Source organism: Temnothorax nylanderi, unplaced genomic scaffold (genome assembly GCF_030848795.1).
Source record: "Temnothorax nylanderi isolate EJ_2023f unplaced genomic scaffold, tnyl_v1.0 TNYL_tig0067_pilon, whole genome shotgun sequence".
Lineage (NCBI taxonomy): Eukaryota > Metazoa > Arthropoda > Insecta > Hymenoptera > Formicidae > Temnothorax > Temnothorax nylanderi.
In genome coordinates, this window is record NW_027249129.1 from 278,302 (window position 1) to 301,733 (window position 23,432).

Below are 23,432 nucleotides of genomic sequence, written 5' to 3' on the forward strand. Positions count from 1 at the left end.
CTTTTTTATCTTTACTTTCATCCATTATTTGAAAAACGTCAGATAATAAATTGTTATATGTCATAGTAATGGAGAAAATGTACTTTTAGTGGTTGTTCTTTGAAATCACAATACAAAAAAAATTTTTTTTAACTATCATAGTATATTTCCATTTCCTTTCATATCTCACAATATATAATATAATATAATAATAATATAATATAAAAAATACTTAAACGTATATTCACAATACCTGAATTTTCTTCATTTTGTACCTTCATTTTTCCTTCTATCTCACAATCAGTTTGCAAAGTATAAAAAGGGCAGCTAAAAATTTATAATCCATAAATACGCTACGCAAAACATTAGGGGAGCGCTTTAAAATTTGCAAATTTTGCCGATTTTTAAGAGATCATATCTCAGATCTTGGAAAGATCGTAGGATAATTTTTCTTGGCGTGTTTTAAAGGATAAAACCCTACTTTAAAGTAGGTAAGATAAGATGATATTGTGCGCCCTATCGAATTGTCTTTTCTGTGAGAACCAAAATCAAGTCTTGGAAAAATCCTGGGAATGTCATGACTTTGTAGTCTTCCACGGAAAAAATAAGAATGGGGCAAAAAATGTTACAACATAAGCTTTGAAATGGAAAACTTTCCCTTTAAAATGGTGCAAGAAACATGTAGGCTCTACCACACGCCAATAGAAGCCGAGTTATAGTTATTTGTGCATTTCGCAAAGTATTGTGTAGTACCGACGGCATTTGCGTTATTCGATGTGCATCATGAAAAGTTTGCTCGATCGGATTTTGCACATCATGTGTATGATGTATGTGTCAGTACGATGTGTGATGCGTATCTTCTGACACACACAACGTACACATGATGTGCAAAATTCGATCGAGCAAACTTTCCATGGTGCACATCGAATAACGCAAATGTCGGCAGTACACAATACTTTGTAAAATGCACATGTAGGTAACTATAAAAGCCGATAGATCGGCTCCTAGTCATGTTTCTTGCGAAATTTTAAAGGGAAAGTTTTTCACTTCAAAACTTGTGGTGATATTTTTTGCCCCCCGGATAACGCTTTTTATAGCCGGATAACCGTTTTTTGCAATATGGTTCAATAATAATGAGAAAAATCACGTAAATTTTAATGAAAAATAATTATTTCGGTGTAAAACAAACGTTATCCGACCTGTGCGCAATATTGGATAACTTTGCGTGTCAATAAAAAAATCAGCGTTCGTCGTACGAAAAAAATACAAGGGTCCATTTTTGTTGCAAATTTCGTCCACAACAAAATGCATACGATAAAATTCGTCTCAAATGAATTCTAAGGCCTGAAAACAGCGAAAAACTAAGACTAATCCAAAAAGTCAAAATTTTTTGGTTACATAGCTACAAACTAAAGAAAAAGGGTCTAAAAAATCGATTGCGCCATGAAAAGTATTCTTTGTAGTTCTCAGATGATGTGTGATTTTTTTTTTAATTCCATTTTAAATAACGGAAAAAAATCACCGGCGCAACATAAAAAAAACGATGAAATCGAGGTTTTTTGGGATCCGAGTCTCGGAGTTTGACGGCGCGTGCAAGCTAAACGACTGACTTGACAATCAATGTTGTTCAGATCATTATTGTAGATAACTTTACGCTCTACAAAAAAGGTACGTACAGTTAGTTACCCTATCTTGATTAGTTTTCGAGATATTTGAGAAAAAATATAAAAAATTGCGTTTTTTGTTGATAATATTGTTAATAACTTTTTATTCCGCGTTAATTTTGCGAAGCAAAATAAATCCCACTTATAGCACCTCAAATCAAAGCGATTCATAGTGGTTGCAACCTGGGAAGATTAATTGGACGAATCGATGTCTAATATGACTGGCCTACTAACGTTTATTAACGTTTGACTTTTACCAGGAAAGTCTGGTCACACGTGTGGCGATATCATCTGACGAGAAGGCCGTAGCCTTAGCTACCACTCGCGGTACCGTCTGTCCAGTCTCTCTAAAATCCACTCCGCAACTGATAATATATATATTTATATATATACTAGTAATTATGAAAGTAATAACTAAAAAATCGAAAAAAAATTATTTTATTGCTTATTTCGTGTACCATTGATCTAAATTATAATAATTCGAAGTCATTCCCGGAAAAAAAGTTCTGAAGCTTTTTATTGCGATGATAGTCTTATCGTTAAATAAATCATTTAACAATTAAGCTTTTATTTTATCCAGCTATAATTGGCAAATAATCATCGTGACGATTCGACCATTGGTTTTGATCCTGTATTCGTCAAGACGTTATCATTTAAGTCATTTATTTCTTGAAAATGTTAGTTTTGTAAAAAAGAAAATCTTGTTATGTCACACATATAGATTTAGATAATTCTTCTAATTCTTAAATCTTCAATGTTTCAAAGTGACGCTTACTTGTGTCAATCAAGATTACCGTTTCTGTGATCTTCTCTAAATTTATAGCTCTCTCTTCTATCTATCATTTTATTCAATCTCTCAATTTCTACATATTGATTAAAAAATAATATTATATCTTTTATATAATCTTCTCATTTTACATGCACTTTATTACTTAACACTTACTTAAGAAAGCCTCTCAAATTTAATTTTAAATAATGTTTTCTTCAGCATCAACTTCACATCTCAAAGTAATTTTTATCTGTGTCAATCTTGTTTGCAACTTAGCAAGTTCATTCATTATACCATCATTCGATAGTTCATTCTTATCGTAGACAACCTGCTTAGCATGTTTGACTATGTTAGGATCCATTTTCAAAGTGGACCAACGTTTGTAATCCATGGAATCATCAACGTTATGCCTATCGCCATCATAAACAATCAGATTATCATCGTAAGGTTTGAAACTTATCTTACCGCATCTGAGGTAATGTGGAAAGAGAAGAATCTTGTTGGAAAAGAAATTGAAAGGATTCGACAACGTCCATTTAGAATTCCAGCAGAACGGTTTCGCGACTATCATTCTTTCGAAACAAGCGATCAGACGTACCCGGGAGATTAGTCCGATAATCTCGGCGTTATTCAGAATCTCGGCAATGTTGCTGATTGCCAAACCGTTAAGCAAATTAAACAGCACGATGACTATGTAAAAGATGAACATCATGAGCACAATGCGGCTCCAAACAGGATACGCAGAAAAAGAAATGTCATTGGCGTCAAACTCGCCGGTGAACATAATGATGGTTTTGAAAAGCGAAAGACCAGGATTAGAGAAACCGTCATTCCTCAAGAGCATGTAGAAAGCTAGAGTGAATGCGAGGATCAGAATCAGATACGGGAAGAAAAAGCGAACGAAATTGAAGAAGACAGTTCGAAACATTTCGATACAAGTGGACGGAAATAGATGATGGCTTATCAGAGTCATTAGCTCCCAGGTGGACAGCAGGATAACCATGACTCCGATTTGCAGTCCTGCGCCGCACAGCAGTGCAAGAGTCAGTACAATTAGCAGAACTTGCGACCAGTTTTCCAAATCTACCAAGTAGCGTTGGGGATAGGAGATAAATTGCAAGATCTCTCGGGAAGTGAAGAACAGCAACATCCCCATGGCAAAAACCCACGATAGATTGTTTTGCAAAGTACATGCAAAGACCGTATTGAAACTATCGTTAGCTATTTGCTGTCTATTTCTACTTGTGTCGTAAGTCATACTTAGTATGTAGGCGTTCACGAAGAAATAGAACATTGTGTAAAAAACGAAATTTGCGTACAAAACATGCCGTATCATGTACCATTTAATGTAGAGAAAGGACGAGATTAACGGATGTCTCAACAAATGTTTGAGCGTGTCGTTATTGGCGATATACAAAATTACTTCCATTTCACAGGTCGCTCGCGAAATTTCTTGCTGATCAGTAAAATTTTCGTGCGGCATCAAGCAACGATAGTCGAACTCGATCGTACACTTGTCCGTCCATTCATTCTTTAATTGAATGCAGTCATTAAAATAGCTGGACAATGTGAATTCTGGAATATCCGCGATAACGATGTTGTTGAATTTGTTCACCTGACCGAGGTAACTGCCTTCCTTGAGAAGTACAGTTGCAGCTTCGTACCAATTTCTCTCGAGAGCGTAATGCAATGCCGTATTGCCTATATCTGTAAAATAAAAATTTTTGATACAGAATATCTGTACAAATTTTTCAAAAAGCACCTAAAAGACGAAATCATAATTCAGATATTTGTAAGAAATTTGTTTTCTAAGAAATACTATTTCTTTTATTGTTAGTACTATTATACTTGTCGATATATGTATATAATCACCATCAACGGAACGAACATCCATGGTTTCCCTAAATCCCTGTCCCAGGATCAGCTTTATATACTCCAATTGATTGTCGATTTCTAGCGGCGATATTTCCAGTAGTCGGCAGACGTCCAGAATCATCGTACCGGTTACTTCGGGCCGTGAGTTAAGTAGTTCACGAAAAATGATATCATGACCATACAAAAGGGCCTCTTTTTTGATCATATTCAAATGTGCTAAAGCGTCTAAAAGACGAAATCATAATTCAGATATTTGTAAGAAATTTGTTTTCTAAGAAATGCTATTTCTTTTATTGTTTGTACTATTATACTTGTCGATATATGTATATAATCACCATCAACGGAACGAACATCCATGGTTTCCCTAAATCCCCGTCCCAGGATCAGCTTTATATACTCCAACTGATTGTCGATTTTTAGTGGCAATATTTCCAGTAGTCGGCAGGCTTCCAGAATCATCTTATCGGTTACTTCGGGTCGTGAGTTAAGTAGTTCACGAAAAATGATATCAGGACCATACAAAAGGACCTCTTTTTTGATCATTTTCAAATGTGCTAAAGCGCCTAAAAGACGAAATGATAATTCAGATATTTGTAAGAAATTTATGTTTTCTAAGAAATGCTATGTCTTTTATTGTTTGTACTATTATACTTTTTGATATATGTATATAATCACCATCAAAGGAACGAACATCCATAGTTTTCCATGGGGGTCCCAGGATCAGCTTCATATACTCCAACTGGTTGCCTATTTCTAGCGGCAATATTTCCAGTAGTCGGCAGACTTCCAGAATCATCTTACCGGTTACTTCAGGTCGTGAGTTAAGTAGTTCACGAAAAATGATATCATGACCATACAAAAGGACCTCTTTTTTGATCATATTCAAATGTGTTAAAGGGCCTAAAAGACGAAATCATATTTCAGATATTTGTAAGAAATTTATGTTTTCTAAGAAATGATATTTCTTTTATTGTTTGTACTATTATACTTGTCGATATATGTATATAATCACCATTAACGTAACGAACATCTATGAATTTCCTAAATCTCTGTCCCATCAGCTTTATATACTCCAACTGATTGTCGATTTCTAGTGGCGATATTTCCAATAGTTGGCAGGCTTCCAGAATTATCTTACCGGTTACTTCGGGTCGTGAGTTAAGTAGTTCACGAAAAATGATATCAGGACCATACAAAAGGACCTCTTTTTTTATCATTTTCAAATGTGCTAAAGCGCCTAAAAGACGCAATGATAATTCAGATATTTGTAAGAAATTTATGTTTTCTAAGAAATGCTATTTCTTTTATTGTTTGTACTATTATACTTGTCGATATATGTATATAATCACCATCAACGAAACGAACATCCATGGTTTCCCCACATCTCTGTCCCAGTATCAGCTTTATATACTCCAACTGATTGTTGATTTCTAGCGGCGATATTTTCAGTAGTCGGCAGACTTCCAGAATCATCTTATCGGTTACTTCGGGTCGTGAGTTAAGTAGTTCACAAAAAATAATATCATGACCATACAACAGGGCCTCTTTTTTGATCATATTCAAATGTGCTAAAGACGAAATGCCTAAAAGACGAAATCATAATTCAAATATTTGTAAGAAATTTATGTTTTCTAAGAAATGCTATTTCTTTTATTGTTTGTACTATTATACTTATCGGTATATGTATATAATCACCATCAACGGAAAGAACATCCATGGTTTCCCCACATCTCTGTCCCAGGATCAGCTTTATATACTCCAACTGTTCGTCGATTTCTTGTGGCGATATTTCCAGTAGTCGGCAGGCTTCCAGAATCATCTTATCGGTTACTTTAGGTCGTGAGTTAAGTAATTCACGAAAAATGATATCACGACCATACAAAAGGACCTCTTTTTTGATCATTTTCAAATGTGCTAAAAGCGCCTAAAAGACGAAATCATAATTCAAATATTTGTAAGAAATTTATGTTTTCTAAGAAATGATATTTCTTTTATTGTTTGTACTATTATACTTGTCGATATATGTATATAATCACCATCAACGGAACAAACATCCATGGTTTCCCTAAATCCCCGTCGCAGGATCAGCTTCATATACTCCAACTGATAGTCGATTTTTAGTGGCAATATTTCCAGTAGTCGGCATACTTCCAGAATCATCTTACCGGTTACTTTGGGTCGTGAGTTAAGTAGTTCACGAAAAATGATATTATGACCATACGAACGGGCCTTGTCTTTTATCAAATTCAAATCTGCTAAAGCGCCTAAAAAACGAAATCATAATTTAAATATTTGTAAGAAATTAATGTTTTCTTAGAAATGCTATTTCTTTTATTGTTTGTACTATTATACTTGTCGATATATGTATATAATCACCATCAACGGAACGAACATCTATGGTTTCCCTAAATCCCTGTCCCAGGATCAGCTTTATATACTCCAGCTGATCAGACGCATTTTCGATTTCTAGTGGCGATATTTCCAGTAGTCGGCAGACTTCCAGAATCATCTTACCGGTTACTTCGGGCCGTGAGTTAAGTAGTTCACGAAAAATGATATCATGACCATACAAAAGGGCCTGGTTTTTGATCATATTCAAATCTGCTAAAGCGCCTAAAAGACGAAATCATAATTCAAATATTTGTAAGAAATTTATGTTTTCTTAGAAATGCTATTTCTTTTATTGTTTGTACTATTATACTTGTCGATATATGTATATAATCACCATCAACGGAACGAACATCTATGGTTTCCCTAAATCCCTGTCCCAGGATCAGCTTTATATACTCCAGCTGATCAGACGCATTTTCGATTTCTAGTGGCGATATTTCCAGTAGTCGGCAGACTTCCAGAATCATCTTACCGGTTACTTTGGGCCGTGAGTTAAGTAGTTCACGAAAAATGATATCATGACCATACAAAAGAGCCTCCTTTTTGATCATATTCAAATGTGCTAAAGCGCCTAAAAGACGAAATCATAATTCAGATATTTGTAAGAAATTTGTTTTCTAAGAAATGCTATTTCTTTTATTGTTTGTACTATTATACTTGTCGATATATGTATATAATCACCATCAACGGAACGAACATCCATGGTTTTCCTAAATTCCCATCCCAAGATCAGCTTTATATACTCCAACCGATTGTCGATTTCTAGTGGCGATATTTCCAGTAGTCGGCAGACGTCCAGAATCATCGCACCGGTTACTTCGGGTGGTGAGTTAAGTAGTTCACGAAAAACGATGTCATGACCATACAAAAGAGCCTCTTCTTTGATCATATTCAAACGTGCTGGGCTTTCAATAGACCTCCTTAGAATCTCGCGAATGTCCAAGTTACTGACCGAGAAATCTCATCATAATAATAAATTAATAAATTAATAATATACATGTTAAACAGAGTATACAAAATTGATTTTGCTTACATGTTAAATACATGTTTGGAATAAATATTGGATCCGTACTTATTAGCTGATTTATTAAGGAAAACGAGTGAGATTGTCAAAATCAGAAAAAAATCAGACTGGAGACTATAAGCAGAGTGGTATTGGGAAACAATAAAGTAACAGAAAGATTCTGGACAGAGGACTAAGGCAAGGCTGCCCCCTGAGCCCACTGCTTTTCATAATATATTTAGCAAATGTAAAAAAGTTTTTGAAGAAAAGACAAGTTGGAGGAACTGTAATCGGTAGAATAAAAATATACACACTTGCGTACGCAAGCGACCTGACAATGTTGGCGGAATCTGAAAATAACATAAAGAAAATGTTGAAAAGCCGGGAAAAATACTTCAAAGAAAAGAGGCTAACTCTAAATGCGGATAAATAAAAAATATTAATTTTTTCAAAAAAAAAGAAGAAATTATCATAAATTGGAACATTGTCAATATAAATGGGACAAGTACTAATTTTGAAATAATTACATAGCTATATTTATAGTAATTCTTCGGCGACTCTGAGAGATATAAACTTGGCCTGGAATCCTTCTTTCGTAACTTTTAGGCACTTAATCTCGTCACTATTGTTCAGATAGAATTTAAGAGTCTGCTCTTTTATTTGCAAGTTTTCAAAGAAATTTGAATAAAGTGACACTAAATTCTTTACAATTTAATTTCTTCTAAGAACAATTATTTGTATTTTTTGTAATCTATCAGAGCCAGAACATTTGATGTAATATTATATGTACAATTTTTTTTAACGAAAATGCTTCCCTCCTTGTTCATGCGTGCGCGGGTGCGAGCACACACATACATGTTATGCACACAACAGGTGCACGCATACACATTGCAATTACCTGGTATATCTAACCATCCATATCGCAATCTGTGAAAAAGACTATTCTTTTGAGGAGAGGAAGGTGACGAAGAAGAAGCCGTTGACTGATAAGGCCGTACTTCCAGATCAATTGAGTCCACATTACTTTCATTTATACTATATTCCGGCCTCTTATAACAACAAAAAATGCTTTCGTCGCACGACATCTCTCCTCACAGTAGAATCTTCAAATTTGTCTCCTTTTATGTCTCTTAATATTGGTACTTCTTTCTGCTTGAAATCACAGTTGAGAAATCTGTTAAAATGTTTTTCCGTCTTCTATAGTTAATATAGAATTGTAAGAAATAACTTTTATTCAGCAGTAATCCTACGCAATCCTTTCACCACTTGTGTAAGACTCTGTGCGAATGATAAGCGCTCAACGCAAGTTGAGCGAGAAAGCAAAGCGAATGATAAACGGAGATATGTGTGATAAATAAGAGAAAAAATATGTATCACGTAAACTGTCGCTGCAGATTTCGCCTATCTTAATCTAATTGGTAAATATGCAGTATAGCGCCAATCTCTCCGATTTTGTTGAAACTTTTTTATTTTGTGTATTTTGGGTCAAAAAAAAGATTCTGATCGTCGCTCATGTTCCGTTTGTTTATAATTAATATTTATAATATTTCAATGTCGGTAAGTAAGAAGTTGACAGAAGTTGACAATTTATGTATGTATTTTTACTTTTTTATTAATACGCATGCGCAATAATCTTGCGCCTTACTTCAATTAAGTCATTTAATTGTAATTAACTTCAAATAAGTTATTGACTATATAATCTATTATCGTTATAACTTTATAACGTTATTGTAATGCTTCGCAATATCTTCCAACTTGATATTATGGCATATTCAATAGAACAAATAAATAATAACCCGTGGCTTGCGGTACAAGATGTCGTTGGAAATGCGAATACTTGGCCTAAATTTATTCGAAAAATGTTTTGGAATAAAAATTTCCAAGATCATAATCGAATGATCATTGTAAATTTTGCGTATTTAAATGCAATTTCTGAAGAATTTTTACATGAAATTTTAACATTTACTTTAAAAGAAGCGTACACAAGTGAGCGAAAACGAAATGTCAAAGATAGGTTTCGTTATTTAAATCACGAGGTAATACTTTTATTTTTTGATCACTATATATTAAATATGTATATTTATTAAATATTTTTTATAAATTTGTAGGAATTTGGACAAAATCGACGTAGTCGAGTTTACAGCTACAGTGTCTATTTCAAAGAAATGTTGGATTTAAATTTTGAACCACGTAAAAATTATTAATAAAGTAATAATTATTATAATATATGTAGGTATACTATTATTTCAATTAAATAGTTAAAGCAGACAGTTTAGATAAAAGCTTTTGGTTAAAGCAGAGAATACATGTCTTAATTTGATTTTTCACTGCTTTCTTGGATATTATGTATGATCTTTTCTTTTGCCTCTATTTTTTAAGTGTATAATGTTTTGCACAGAAACACATACCGAAGAGATATGAAGCATTCGGTTCTCCAAAAATTTCGATAAGCGCACGAGAAGAAACAGGCCAGCGTTGTGCGCCGTACGTTTTGCTACGCACACGACTAACAATAACAATAACAATAAGCATTGAGAAAAGCGCGCGTTTAGCAATTATGAATGGTGCGTATAAAACGTTGAATTACCTTTAGCCGTTGAATCACATGGATTATACACACTTATTCGTACATTTTATTAACCCTCTAGCTGTATACGTGGGTCTACGGCGTCCGTGAGTAAATTAATTCATGAATCCTCGTTGGAATCGAACTGTCTTTTCTGTGAAGACCAAGATCTGATCTTGGTCTTCACAGAAAAGACAGTTCGATGGATCGGACAAAGACACTTTACCTACCTTAAAGTCGAAGTTTTACCATTTAAAACGTCCCAAGAAAAATTGTCTTACAATCTCTCCAAGCTGAGACATATGTATTATAGCTTCTTAAAAATCGACAAATTTTGCAAGTTTTAAAGCGGTCCCCTAATTATTTTGCGTAGTGTATATGTATAAATAACAATAATTTATATATTATTTAGTTTTAACTAATTTTTTATTATACATATCTATAATATATGTATAATGTAATGTATATATACATTATAATGTAACATATCTATATATATATATATAATGTAATGTATACATTATAGATAAATATTCTGATGGAAAAATGTCTCAGAATTTTTCATATTAATCAGAATTTCTATAAAAATTTTCAGACTTTCTCAGAATTTTTCAGATTTTTTATACAAATTGGAATGTTTTTCAGAAAAACTCAGACAAAATAATAACAAAATATTTCAAATTTTTCCCGCCAACACATATCTTTGTAAAAATCTGAATAAATATAAAAAAATCTGTGCAATTTATTATAAATTTTCATACATACAGATACTGAAATATTCCGAAAATTCTCATCCAATTATTTCTGAAAGTACCTGAGAAATTTTATATATTTTTTCAGAATTTTTTTATAAGTCTCAATTCTTACATAATTTCTGAGAAAATTTATAAGAGATTATTTCACCAGGGTATAGATAAATATTAAATATGGATAAATGTAGAAAGTTGAATATAGATTTGAAGATCTCAAAATCTCGATACCTACGAAATAAATGTGACATCGCTCGCCATCTAACGATGACTTGGAACAGCGCGTTACAGTCTTGAGTCTATCACAGTGCATCCGCCGGCATCCGGTCGCGTTGATACAGTCGCACGTGTGTCTTGCGTGTAAGTTGACTTCAATAATTATTTTACACGTGTAAAATGGGAAACAAAAGGAAAAAGCATGACGAGAGTGATTACGAATATGATCCAGCTCCTAAGCATTTGCAAATAGGTCATATCAAGAAACAAGAGAAGCGTCTTATCGTTATATTGGAAAATGCTCAACTGGAATCTGTGAAGGTAAGGTTATATTTTCTCTTATATCCATCGATGTTTACAAGTTCTATAATACTTTTCTTATCGCGTTATTAATCATTTCTTCGTATTTGTGACTTTAATTTTGTGCATCTACAAGCGTAAGTTTGCATAATCGCAGGTTGGAAGTGCTTTTGAACTGTTGAACTGCGATGATCACACAAACATTTTGAAAAAATATAATCGTGATCCAGGCACGTGCAGGCCAGACATCACTCATCAGTGTCTGTTAATGTTAATGGACAGTCCGCTAAATCGAGCTGGATTGTTGCAAGTCTATGTACATACGGAAAAAAATGTATTGATAGAAATTAATCCACAAACCAGGATACCAAGAACATTTAAGCGGTTTGCTGGATTGATGGGTAAATATGGACAATTAATTTTTAACTATATCATATATGTAGTAGATAGATAAATAGACTTTATTTGATCGCCTATCAATAGACACGTCTTGACGTCTTGTGCCAAGTGTATGCGCAACACTAAAGACACAGGCTATGTATCTTTACTTAAACTGTCAAGTTAAGAGAGATTATCAGATCTCAATAACATCTAAACCCATTAAGTTCTGAGTAGGCTCAATGGATAGCTTTGAATTATATAACAAAAATGTTTTTATTTTTGTCTATGTGTCTTAGGAGAGCTGATATTGTAATGCAAAGTCCAAAATATAAATATTTTGCATTAATGGGATTATAAGTGACTTCGGCATAGTATACAATATCCTTTTATATTATGTACATACTTTAGTAAAATTATATAAATCTAAGTTGCATAAACCTACATCCAACTATCTCCACAGTAAATTTATTATTAATGTGCTAAATATTTTATTGCAGTACAACTATTACACAAATATGGTGTCAGAGCATCCGATGGACCAATGAAGCTTCTTAAAGTGATTAAGAATCCTATTACGAATCACTTACCAGTTGGTTGTCGTAAGATATTGATGTCGTTTAATGCGAGCAAAGTACTAAATCCACGAGAACTTGTACCTGCTGAAGATCCCATTGCTATTGTAGTTGGAGCTATGGCGCACGGCCAAGTAAGTTATTAAGATAATATTGTTACTATTGTATTAAAAGCTGTATTACAAATAGTATTCATATTCTTGTGTATTTGTAGGTCAAAACGGATTACATAGAAGATACTTTCTCAATCAGTAATTATCCTCTCTCGGGCGCCGTCGCATGTAGTAAATTATGTACAGCATTTGAAGAAGTTTGGGGAATTGTCTAATAAAGAGCTATTACGTATTATATATTTAATTTCGAATTTATATCAATTGCGAGAACATTATTAGAAGGATTTCTAGAAATGGATATACAATGATTCAGTGAACTTCCTATTCTGTTCGTACATCTTTCTTTGATGTTTTCGTCGAGTAAATATTTAATATATACATGTTTCATTAACATGGATATGATGAAATTAGTAATAATTAGCAAAATATGACGAATAAACTTATGTACATTGCGACGAATGTATAAATATGTGTTCAACCAAACAAATTGATAAAAATTTGGAATTTATATCAATCGTAAAACACAATATGAAAAAAAGGAATATTATCTAATTGTAAGTACAGACCAATCATAAACAATATTCCATTTAAGTATCTTACAATTTTGCAAAGATCTCAAAATTATAAATATTCTAAACTGATACAAATAAGAATAAATTTATACATTCACATTTTTACTTATGGTTTATTTTAACTCTATATATGGATACTTAATTTAGTTCTATGTATATATATAATCACGTGATATAACTACTTCTATATCAAGTACATTTCGGATGATCAGAAATTAGTAACCGACGAAAGAATAGATAAAAAATTAGCTATTTGTGATACTTGCTCTTGTTCTTGGAATTTGTTAAATTGAAAGTCGTTGGGGAAAAATTTTAAATTTTTAGATAAAGTATACAAGAAATAATTGGGAACATAAAAAATCATTTTGTGAAAGATGCTCTAAGGCATTTCTCCTACAAAGTCAATTTATTTTTCTGATTCTTGGTGTGTGACGTTACGATGTCTCTTGCCTTAAAAAAAAGATAAGGCACGTGCATTCGTCCGCTGGAAAACATAAATATCAATTTGTAAATATTCGGGGAATGATATGGAAGAGAGAGAGGGGAGAGAGAAAAACATACTCGAATAATATAATTTCTGGAAGTCTCTTCATTGTCAAATAGCTCGCTTCATTGTCAGTCAAGACCAATTTGTTTGATTAAACACCATGTGCATGTGCACCACGTGGAACAACGTGGAACCACGTGTTTGTTTGTCTAGCCTCAACACGACACGATGCATACGAATTATTAAATTCATTATTCGTCAACTATTTTAAATTTCTACCGTGAGATTTTGTCTTATTCATATTTGCAAAATGCGAGTATTGTAAATAATCGAGGAAAAAATCTGAGAGAAAAATGCTACTTTTCGGATGATCAGAAATTAGTAACCGACGAAAGAATAGATAAAAAATTAGCCATTTGTGATACTTGCTCATGTTCTTGGAATTTGTCAAATTGAAAGTCGTTAAGGAAAAATTTTAAATTTTTAGATAAAGTATACAAGAAATAATCGGGAACTAATGCTACTTTTTACTGATATAAATCCATTTTCGGAAACTGTATCTATAGACTATCTATAGCGATTGATATAATTAGTTTGAAATTTGAGTCAATCACAATTTACTTCGACAATAAATATAGTATAGTATTTTAGAATGCTACGGCATTTTTTCCCCAAGATTATTTATAACTCCATCTATAACAATATTTGCTAACGCGGCTCAATTTGGCTCAATAGGATTTTCACGTGGTAATTTACGGTCTTCAAAGTCGTCCCTTGAAAATTTCTTTTATTGTATGTGCACAGATAGGCGTATCTTATACAAATAAGAAATTCTTATTCATATCAAGAAATGACCATAAATAGCTGAAAAAATTCAAAGAATTCCAAAATTCCTCGAGTCAGGTAGGCTGACAAAAACCGTTTACCGTTACTTTTATATCGGAGTATCGGTTCAGGTATCGCCGGTATCGGTATGCCGTATGTCGTATCGCAAAGGCGATGACTCATCAATATCGGTCCGTTGGACGATTGGGCCACGTCAGAGAGACGCCGCGGGTCCGCGCGCCAATCGTCGCTCGGAATGCGGTGTTAAAAGGTGACCGGAAAGAGGGAAACGCGCAGAGTCTGACGCGCCATCGCGTGTACCTATCATCGTACGTACGTATCTCCTATTTTTTTTTCTCCTTCCTCCCCCCCCCCCGACTTTCGTTACGTCATCAAAGCGGAGAGGCGGGGGTCTGTCAATGTCAAGACTCAAGAATATCGGGCAATCCCGCCGTCTCGCGCGTCACGGCAGCAACCGCCGTCGTCATTGGCGCCGAATCAGAGTTGTCGGGCGCCTACGGCGTTTCGTTTCGCGTCGCGATTCCAGTGAGAGTTGGTTCGGCTTGGTGCGAAGTAGTGGCTGAGTTTTCGAGTGAACACACACACACGTACATGCTAAGCACACACACGTACGCACGAGGAGTCGCCATATTGTGCCGCCGAAGGGTGACGCCGTCGCATCGAACGCATGCGATCGGCCGTCCGCCAGGAGTTTCCTGACAGACTGACAGAAAACGTTAGTTCCCCGAAAATTATCATATTTTTCGCGAGCATGCTGTCGGCGGGGCCGAGCGGCCCCTACGATCCGGCACCATTGATTTGACTCTCGTAGTGGCGTGTGTCACGAGTCCACGATTCTGCCCGACGCGACGCGCGTCGGCGAAGGCCGCCTGGGTCGCCGCGGCGTCGAGCGACACGCCTCGCTCGCGGCACCCGGGACGGCGACGCCGGGCGTCCCGGCGAGCCGCGTAGCGATATTAATCGCGGTATCGGCGCGTCTCGCGCGCTTCCCGCGCTCGTTCGGCACGTCCCGCGGCCGTGACGGACGCGGGGGGGAGGGAAGATCGATCGTTCCCGTCGCGCCATGTTGGATGAGACATACGGAAGCCCGACGTACGTGACGACGCTCCGCGTCGTGCGTAAAACCACGCGGAAAAGTCACGGCCACGTGCCGTCGGTTTTCCCCGAATCCGTCGCGCCGACCGGCGACGCGCCGCTTCGTGGCGGCGGCGGCCGTCGGGACGCGCGCGGTCGGTAATTATGGATTTTGCGTCGCTCGCGCTTTCCCATGATGCGTCGCGTGGCAACACAGCAGAATCGTGGAATCGGACCGTCGCTCGGCGCTCGGCCCGGCGATATTAACTGCGGTGTGCGGACGTTGAGCCTCGTCCCGGCGAGTTTAATTGCCGCGCGCGATGCGACGAGTTTCTCCGACGATATCACGAACTTTATTATAATCAGTATTATTGAGAGAGAGAGTGCCGATTCCACTTCGTCCTCGCCGAGAAGTGCATTATGGGTGAACATGGAACGACGGAAATTAACCGTTAATTCCTGCATTGGTTGATGATGAAAGTGTACACGTATATACGCAAATAAAGATTTATGACCAGCTCCAATATTATCTTTCTCTACTGTCTATATCTCTAAACAATAAATGTGGCCGACGGTCAGGTAACGCCTGACTTTCACCCGAAACGAACATCGAAAGACCCGGGTATCCCATTGTCTCGAGTATTCTTTCATGTATCCATTTCTAGAAGCTTCTTATATGCGTCTCCGTGACGGATGCCTAGCGTTGCTAACTTGGCTACAGTCTCGTGGGATTCGTAAGGATCAGGAAGGGTAAAATGTTCCCCACTATCTTCGATCGGCCAATAGGGCCCTATTGGCCCGATATCGACGACAGATCCGTCTTGAGTCGAGCTAAAGAGACCGGGGTCCGTTAGGCGTCGCTGGGGTGGTTCGTATTTGGCGCGCTCGTCCTCGGCCGCATTCGGTCACGTTCGGCTCGGCGGATCGCGTCGCCACTCGTCAGTCGCGTCGGTGGCAGTGCGCGGCGAGGGAGGGAGACGGACGGACGGACGGGTACGGGTCGTGCGTGCGGAACGGCGGAACGGGACCATTTCGGTACGTCGCGGAAGAATGCGTAGCCATTGTTGGTGCTGCGATCGTTAGTTTCTAGATCCGAGATCGCCATGGGCACGGGAAAGGACTCGACCGCGCGGAGCTCGTGGATAACGTCGACGGGGCACGGCGCGTGCCACTGATACGTGTGTGCCGAGAAGTCGCGGCTCGAGAGACGGACGCGCGTAAGTCCGAGGACTGGCTGGAAGCTTGGCTCGGGAGTCGGGACACACCGCGTCTCCGCGTTCCCGTCTCGTCGCTCGTCGGCGTGAACGCGAACCGAGCGCCCGCGCTCGCACGAGTGAGAGTGAGTGAGGTGCGATATACGGTGGGGCCGCTACTCGCTCGCGGCCGCGGCGGCCATAACACCGACCGACCAACCAAACTAAAACGAGCGAGGGAGAGAAAGCGCGCAGTGTGCGCGAGTTGTCCGGGGTTGGCCCGTTAGTGTGGTAGTTGGTAGTGTTTTTCCGACTCGGGTCCCCGTGTGCGACGAAAAAGCCGGACTTCCGTCTTGGAATCAGGTAAGCGATCCCGCGCGCGCGACGCCGCCGGGAGCCTGGCGAGGTGGCGAGGCCCCCGTTTATACGGCCGCGTTTATAAAAGGTGTAAAGGCGCGCGTGGCGCGTTACAGCCGCGCATTACGGCGGCGGTGCACATCGAGTGCGGCGCGGCCACGCCGTCGCCGCCACCGCCGCCGCCGCCGTCGCCGCCGCTACGTCGCACCGCGGCTCGGTTCGGCGCGGGCCCTTGGGAGGCTTTCTTTCCCGAACGGCCATACCGCCATGTTGAGACCTACGCCGAATCCGAGTGTCCGCTGAAGGTGGCCTGGGTTGCCGCGCGCTCGCCGCGCGGCGATCCCCGTCCCTGTCCCCGGCTCTCGTCGGTCCGCGTACGTCGCGAAATTCTCACGGCGTCATCTTTCTCTCTCTCTCCCCCCGTGGCGCCAGTCGCCGCGGTCGTTCCTTCGGCTGGCTGCCTGGCTGGCTAGCCGGACGGATCGTCCGCGCGGCGGCTCGCTCGGCTCGTGTTTGTTGTGCGTCGGCTGGGCGCGGATCTCCGCTGTGTTCCTGTCTGCCCTCGCCTTTCTCCCCGGCTCGTCCTCCACTTTGTGTGAGTCTCGGTTGCCGTTGCCGTTGCCGTTGCCGCTGTCATCGCCATCGTCATCGTCGTCGTTATCGTTACGTTATCGTTATTATCGTTATCATCATCCTCGCCATCAAAGTCATCGTTATCATTGTCGCCGTCGTCGTCGTCGTCGTCGTCCTCGCCGCCACTTCTCTTTCGCGCGTGCATCTCGCCTTTCTCCACTCCTACCTCGGATGATGACTGTCGAGCACCTGTTCGCGCCAAGCGCGAGATCTCTTATCTGCCTGTCCCTGATACCTGGCACGTTGCGGCGTGCGATTGTTCCGGCAGGAACCTTTTCCGATCGCATCCACGAAATTCTCGTCCACCGACGGCCGTGATTCAACGGTCGGCGTGTGTGTGTGTGTGTGTGGTGTGTATGGTCTTCCCTCGCGCCCTGTCAATTTTATACGTTTTAACAGGCTCCTCGCTTTCTATACCAGTGTGTAACACTTATCTGTGCCACTTTAGTCAAACTTTCCATTTTGGCTCGCTCCGGCCACCGAGGAGCTCTCTGGGATACGCCGAATCTCGCATCCAGTTCCGGATTCGAGTGGACTTTGAGAATTCTTTCGTATTTAAAAATGGAGAATTTCAGTGTTGATCGAATTGTGTGACGATTCTTGTCGTATGGTCCCTCGTAAAGCCCTAGTTGCATCTTTGTACAAAAATCATGTCGCTAAAAGTCTCTTCTCTTGTGTAATTTTATTCTTAATCGTTAATCATTCCTTTTTTATAGAAATAAGTTAGGAATTAGACTGGTATAAATTAATGTCTTCTAGTTTATACATATCTATACAAGTATCACTTTTTTTGCAACAATGTATATATATATATATATCTATATATCGTTAAGATAGAGAAAAATTTTTAAGGCTATCTTGCCTTTAACAATATTGAGTAAATATATTTAAAGTTAAAATGTTAATTATACCAATCTTGAAAGAAAATTGGCATAGAGCCATTTCTCTTCTTTTAATATTTTGTATGAATAATCTGAAGAGATCAAGTATTTCATTGAAATAGCATAATATGATTCTATTATGATATTTTACTTCAGAATTTTTGATCGCATTGATATAACATTCAGCATGTAGAATTGTAGATCATTTTAGATTATTACATATTATGTAATATCTGTATTTTTTCAGAAAAATAATGTAATATGTAAGAAAAGAGGAGAATTTATACATATTTCTCCTTTAATAACCTATTAATATATAGTAATATAGTAAGAAATAGATTTTGCTTATCCAGCATGTACCACTAGATTCAGTTTTGCATGATATGTTAAATAATATATAAATTCCCTGAGAATACATCTCAATGTAAAAATCATTCTAAGACGATGAAACAATTTTTGGGGTTGTTACAATATGGGGTCCTATTGTTATGTTATCCAGATGTTGCTAATGTCGCGAGTCTTGCCTGGAGGTACGGAGTCAAACAGCGGTATACAGGGCTGACATTCAAAGTACTACCACTCGGTAGGCTTGTGTAGTGTTATGCCTCCTCGGCACCAATATCCCTGGTTGCAGCGCAATCGTCTTGGCAAGCAATTAATGAGCTGCCATGCTCAATTAAGAATATATACTTGCCATCTCAATTGTTGATGAAGCCTCATAGCGTCAAGCATCAACGTAAGGCAGTTACCTGCTGCGTAGCATTTATGTATCATATATGTCGGAAAGGTAGGTGAAGCTCATTATCGTGAAGTGGATGAGCCATATATTATAAACGATTACTCGAAAAAAAAAAAAAAAAAAAATATATATATATATATATATGTAACGAGCCTTGCATACATTCAGTAAACTACCTGTTAAACCGTTTGCTACATGCTAAAGATGCTAGATTATGCGTGGACTGTCGAGTCGAGAAAATTATCTTGAGAAAGATTCGATAAATCTCAACTCGGGAATAAGATATATAAAAATGTAAATGAAGTCAAGGAAAATAATAATGTTCTTTTTGTCGGATATTAATGTAGCTTATTAGATAGGACTACCAATACTGGCTCTTTTCTTCTCTGTTTTACAAAGTCACTATATTTCACAAAATATTTTAGTATATTTTGTGAAATTACCACGTAATTGATATAATATATTTCTGTTTATCTATATATTTTTTCTATTTTATGAATAAAATGTCCTTACCATGTCTCGCTCTTTCTGTTGCAGAAACGAAGTCAAGATGCAGCAGGTGGACACCATCTCGCAGAACAATTCTGTGAGTAATTAGTATTTTAATTCTTTATATTTTGTTAGCGCAGAATACAGCTGGCTTATTAACTCTATGCAATATTTGAAAGCTGCATTAAATCCTGTAATATATCCATACTATCCATCAATTTCCCAGTTTTAACGCATTACATATTACACAGCATCAGTATTCACGGCATAATGTGTGAAATTATATAAACAGATTGCTTCCATCTAACTTGAAATAATTGGGAGTTCCAAAATGTATATAAATTACATGTTTAATATTTTGTAATGTCCGTGTAACATCTTGTAAATTATTACTTTGCTATGTGATCGTGTCTGTGTAATATATTTTATATTTATTTTTATCAATTTCTCTATGTTTGGACATACAATTCCTATTATTGTTTGCATTTTCCATTCCTTGCATAACACTCGATATAAATCTTCTAACATACTAAAAAAAAGAGCGTTGTTTGACTGAATAGTATGTATGAATTGCAGTTAGATGTGGAGGAGCGAGAAAGGCTGTGTAATATACCGAAGGTGAGAAACCTTGCTGACTATGGTTTCGATTAGGATATATTGTTGAAATATGAATTGGCAACTAATAATTCGTGCTGTTTCAAATAATCTATAAATCTTGCTTTATTCTCTATTAGTCTATAAATAATACAGGCATAATTCTAAATAAGTATTAACGATACGAATAAAAAAAAATTGATTATACATATTTTAAAATATTGTTACAAATTATTAGTGTTATATTATTGTAGAGGCAAGATTCTTTTCGCTTTGCTCACTATATCTAGCACTCATGTAGCATTATAAACATTTTCCATATTAGTATTTATAGCTTATATGCTATATATTTTATGCAATATATAAACGTGTAATGTTTTGTTTCAATTATTGTACAAATTATTTCCGATTTAACGATATGAAAATTTCTTACAATTTTGCATGAGCTACACGAAAGTGCCATTATATTTCATTTCCAAATTCTCACTTTTAAATGCTGCTATGGTTTTTAGTAACGATTTTCTTATGCAGAATTCCAAATCGCTTGCCTGTGGTTATGGGGATTAAATATTTAGCAGCCTAATTCGCTCATTGCATGGATGGAATCATTACCTTACAATGCATTCCATTAATAGTTTACTTTTATATATTATATAAGAATTTATTTTTGTTTGTTATTTTATAGAATAGGTCTAATGCAATTTTTTTTAAATCTAGTATTGTAGATTTATATATTTAGCTATTAATATTCTGCATAAATAAATGCAACATAACACACATGTACACGAGCAGCGTTCTCAGATGGAGGGACAGGTCCTACGCATGCGCAGTGATGCGTGCATTAGCAGACGCGCTTAAGCTCTCCGTTACACATCTTGCTCCTTTCTCAATTCGTTTTCCCTCCAAAAATCAGAGTCGAGTAATGTAATTAAAACGGATAGATCTTTTCGTTAAACCCCCATGTACCTGCGTTGGCATGACAATGCATAGATCCTTAAAGCATTCTTTTTTGAAAAAGATCTTTGTTCAAAGATCCATTGTCTAATAAGAAAAAATCCTCTGTTGCACTTTCCTTTTTCTGCATTTTACTTCTAAAATTCAAGATCCGGTATTGCTGTTAGAGTGTCCAGACCTTTTGTTTTGTATCATTGTTGTCAAAATTGATGGATATATGGTCAACGTGAGAATCATTAAAATTTTTGGAATACCGACCGAATATTCTGGGAAAAAAAAAACATTTCAATTTCAATAAGAAGTTCTCTGTACGTTGCACTTTCCCTCTGCTTTCCCTATTCAATTTTGCCTTAAAAAATCAAACTCAGGTAGTGACTATTAGGAAGGACAGAGACCTTTGTGTTTAATCATGCAGCTACCATTGTTGGTGGAAAATGGTTAGTTTAAGGATTCCCAAGAGCATAGGGATTTTGAAATAGCAATGTCCAATCTTATTGGACATTGCTTTTCCTACTCTCGGCAAACAAGATCTATTGGTCGAATCGGAATGCATTTCAAAATTAACGTTACTCGCAGCCTCGCACCTCGACGCTGTTCATTTCGGCGCTGACCGTATACCAAGTAGTTACGCGTGCGTTGCCGTCCATTAAAACTTAATTCCGTCCATTTGCAATAAAAGTTATTATTATAGTGCTTCTGGAAGAAAATGGAATTTCAGAAAATGGAATATTATATGGTAATTGATGTTTCTATTAGTTGCTTATAATTTCTTTACATTTACAAGATTTAAAAATCGCAAAAAACCTAATATAATCTAACTTGGTTAGTGTGTAGTGAACATTTGGTCTTATATTTTTTTTCCCAGGAATATTTAGAATTAAACCATACGAACTTTGGGAAAATTATTAGAATTTAACTTATAACTTAATTTAATTTGACTTATAATTTAATTTACTTACAATTAACTTCTTTTTAAATTTATTTTATTTAAAATGTTAAATTGCTTATATTCTTCATTAATTTTTTTTTAAGTTAAATTTTGTACAACGCAATCGGTCAGATTTAATATAAAGTTTAAACTATTATTATATCTATTGTTAGCATAAGTAACAAAAAAATAGAAACTGTTTGGCATTTAATAAGAATTTCATATGTTATATTATAGCTTGAGTTTGGTACTACTATACTTCAAGCATGATACCAATATTAACTAGTTACTAATATGTTGCCTTATGATTTTGTGAGTGATGTTTTTTGTGACTGTTACAGCTTGATTATGTACACACATATATATATATATATATATATATATATATATAATTTTTATAATAAAGTATATAAATAATGCATAAATAAAAAGGAAATCCGAGTTAATATGTTACGTTTTTGAAAATTTCGAATAAAACTATAATATATAAATGTATTCGGAATCGATCTCATATTTATACCTATATTTTTACCAAGTTTCTCGTATCAACAAAAATTTTGTCTTGCGTGATGGTAAAATTATAAGCGGTATTATTATTTGCGTGAACAGTACTGAGCGTTGAATTTTTTGCAAGAATTGTTAGAGGGTACATACTTATAAAACTAAAGCTACAAAAATTTCAGGGAAATTTTTCAAAATGTTTGAAAATATAAAATATTAAATATAAATGTGCTGCTTTACATAAAAATAAAAAAATTTGTACAAAATAATTATGCATTATATTATTTTATATAATTATAAAAAATCATAGAATTATATGTAGAAATTATAGCGACTTATTGGACTAGATAGAATATGTAAAAATTATATATAATTATAAATAAAAAATTATTTATAAATAAATAATTATAAATAAATAAAAGACTATTTATAATTATAAATAAATATACGTATCGCACCCCAAGAAAAATATTGCCACAATTAAAAAAAAATTGATTTTGAGTCACAAATTTATATGCGAAATCAGCTGCACGTGGCTAAAGTGTTATTTTTTTTAAACCGATTATGTTGCGGTTTCTTGGATGAAAGTGTCGAATGAATTGAAAA

The 23,432-nt window shown here is 36.5% G+C and overlaps 3 protein-coding genes across 16 annotated transcripts in view; 2 read left to right on the top strand and 1 right to left on the bottom strand.

Moving 5' to 3' along the window:
• Positions 1 to 161: 161 nt before the first annotated feature.
• Positions 162 to 8,976, bottom strand: LOC139773713 (uncharacterized). Of its 4 annotated transcripts, XM_071708367.1 has the most exons (10): positions 8,580 to 8,976; positions 7,996 to 8,031; positions 7,360 to 7,638; positions 7,013 to 7,249; positions 6,664 to 6,900; positions 5,300 to 5,524; positions 4,623 to 4,850; positions 4,285 to 4,512; positions 4,028 to 4,119; positions 162 to 3,943 (listed from the first exon to the last, which is right to left on the bottom strand). In XM_071708367.1, the coding sequence occupies exons 1-10, from the start codon at positions 8,764 to 8,766 to the stop codon at positions 2,612 to 2,614; spliced, it is 3,081 nt and encodes a 1,026-aa protein (XP_071564468.1). In that variant the 5' UTR covers positions 8,767 to 8,976; the 3' UTR covers positions 162 to 2,611. The 4 variants fall into 4 exon arrangements, with proteins under 4 accessions (XP_071564468.1, XP_071564469.1, XP_071564466.1 ...); XM_071708368.1 differs by having other exon boundaries at positions 162 to 4,119; positions 7,712 to 8,031; positions 8,580 to 8,690; XM_071708365.1 differs by lacking the exon at positions 7,996 to 8,031 and having other exon boundaries at positions 162 to 4,119.
• A 2,334-nt stretch (positions 8,977 to 11,310) lies between these two features.
• LOC139773718 (ribosomal RNA small subunit methyltransferase NEP1) lies at positions 11,311 to 12,817 on the top strand. Its single transcript, XM_071708386.1, has 4 exons — positions 11,311 to 11,533; positions 11,670 to 11,913; positions 12,391 to 12,599; positions 12,680 to 12,817. Exons 1-4 carry the CDS (start codon positions 11,393 to 11,395, stop codon positions 12,791 to 12,793), a joined length of 708 nt encoding a protein of 235 aa, XP_071564487.1. The 5' UTR covers positions 11,311 to 11,392; the 3' UTR covers positions 12,794 to 12,817.
• Positions 12,818 to 14,767: 1,950 nt separating this feature from the next.
• LOC139773714 (homeotic protein female sterile) overlaps positions 14,768 to 23,432 on the top strand; it is a 33,438-nt gene continuing 24,773 nt past the window's right edge. For 4 of the 11 annotated variants that reach the window (XM_071708370.1, XM_071708373.1, XM_071708374.1 and 1 more), the window contains exons 1-4: positions 16,555 to 17,113; positions 19,121 to 19,408; positions 19,898 to 19,946; positions 20,426 to 20,467. In XM_071708370.1, coding sequence (XP_071564471.1) covers positions 19,398 to 19,408; positions 19,898 to 19,946; positions 20,426 to 20,467 — 102 coding nt within the window. In that variant the 5' untranslated portion in view covers positions 16,555 to 17,113; positions 19,121 to 19,397. Of the gene's footprint in view, positions 15,199 to 16,554; positions 17,114 to 17,556; positions 17,703 to 19,120; positions 19,409 to 19,897; positions 19,947 to 20,425; positions 20,468 to 23,432 lie in introns of those variants that run through there. The other 7 variants (XM_071708371.1, XM_071708372.1, XM_071708377.1 and 4 more) reach the window with 7 other exon arrangements.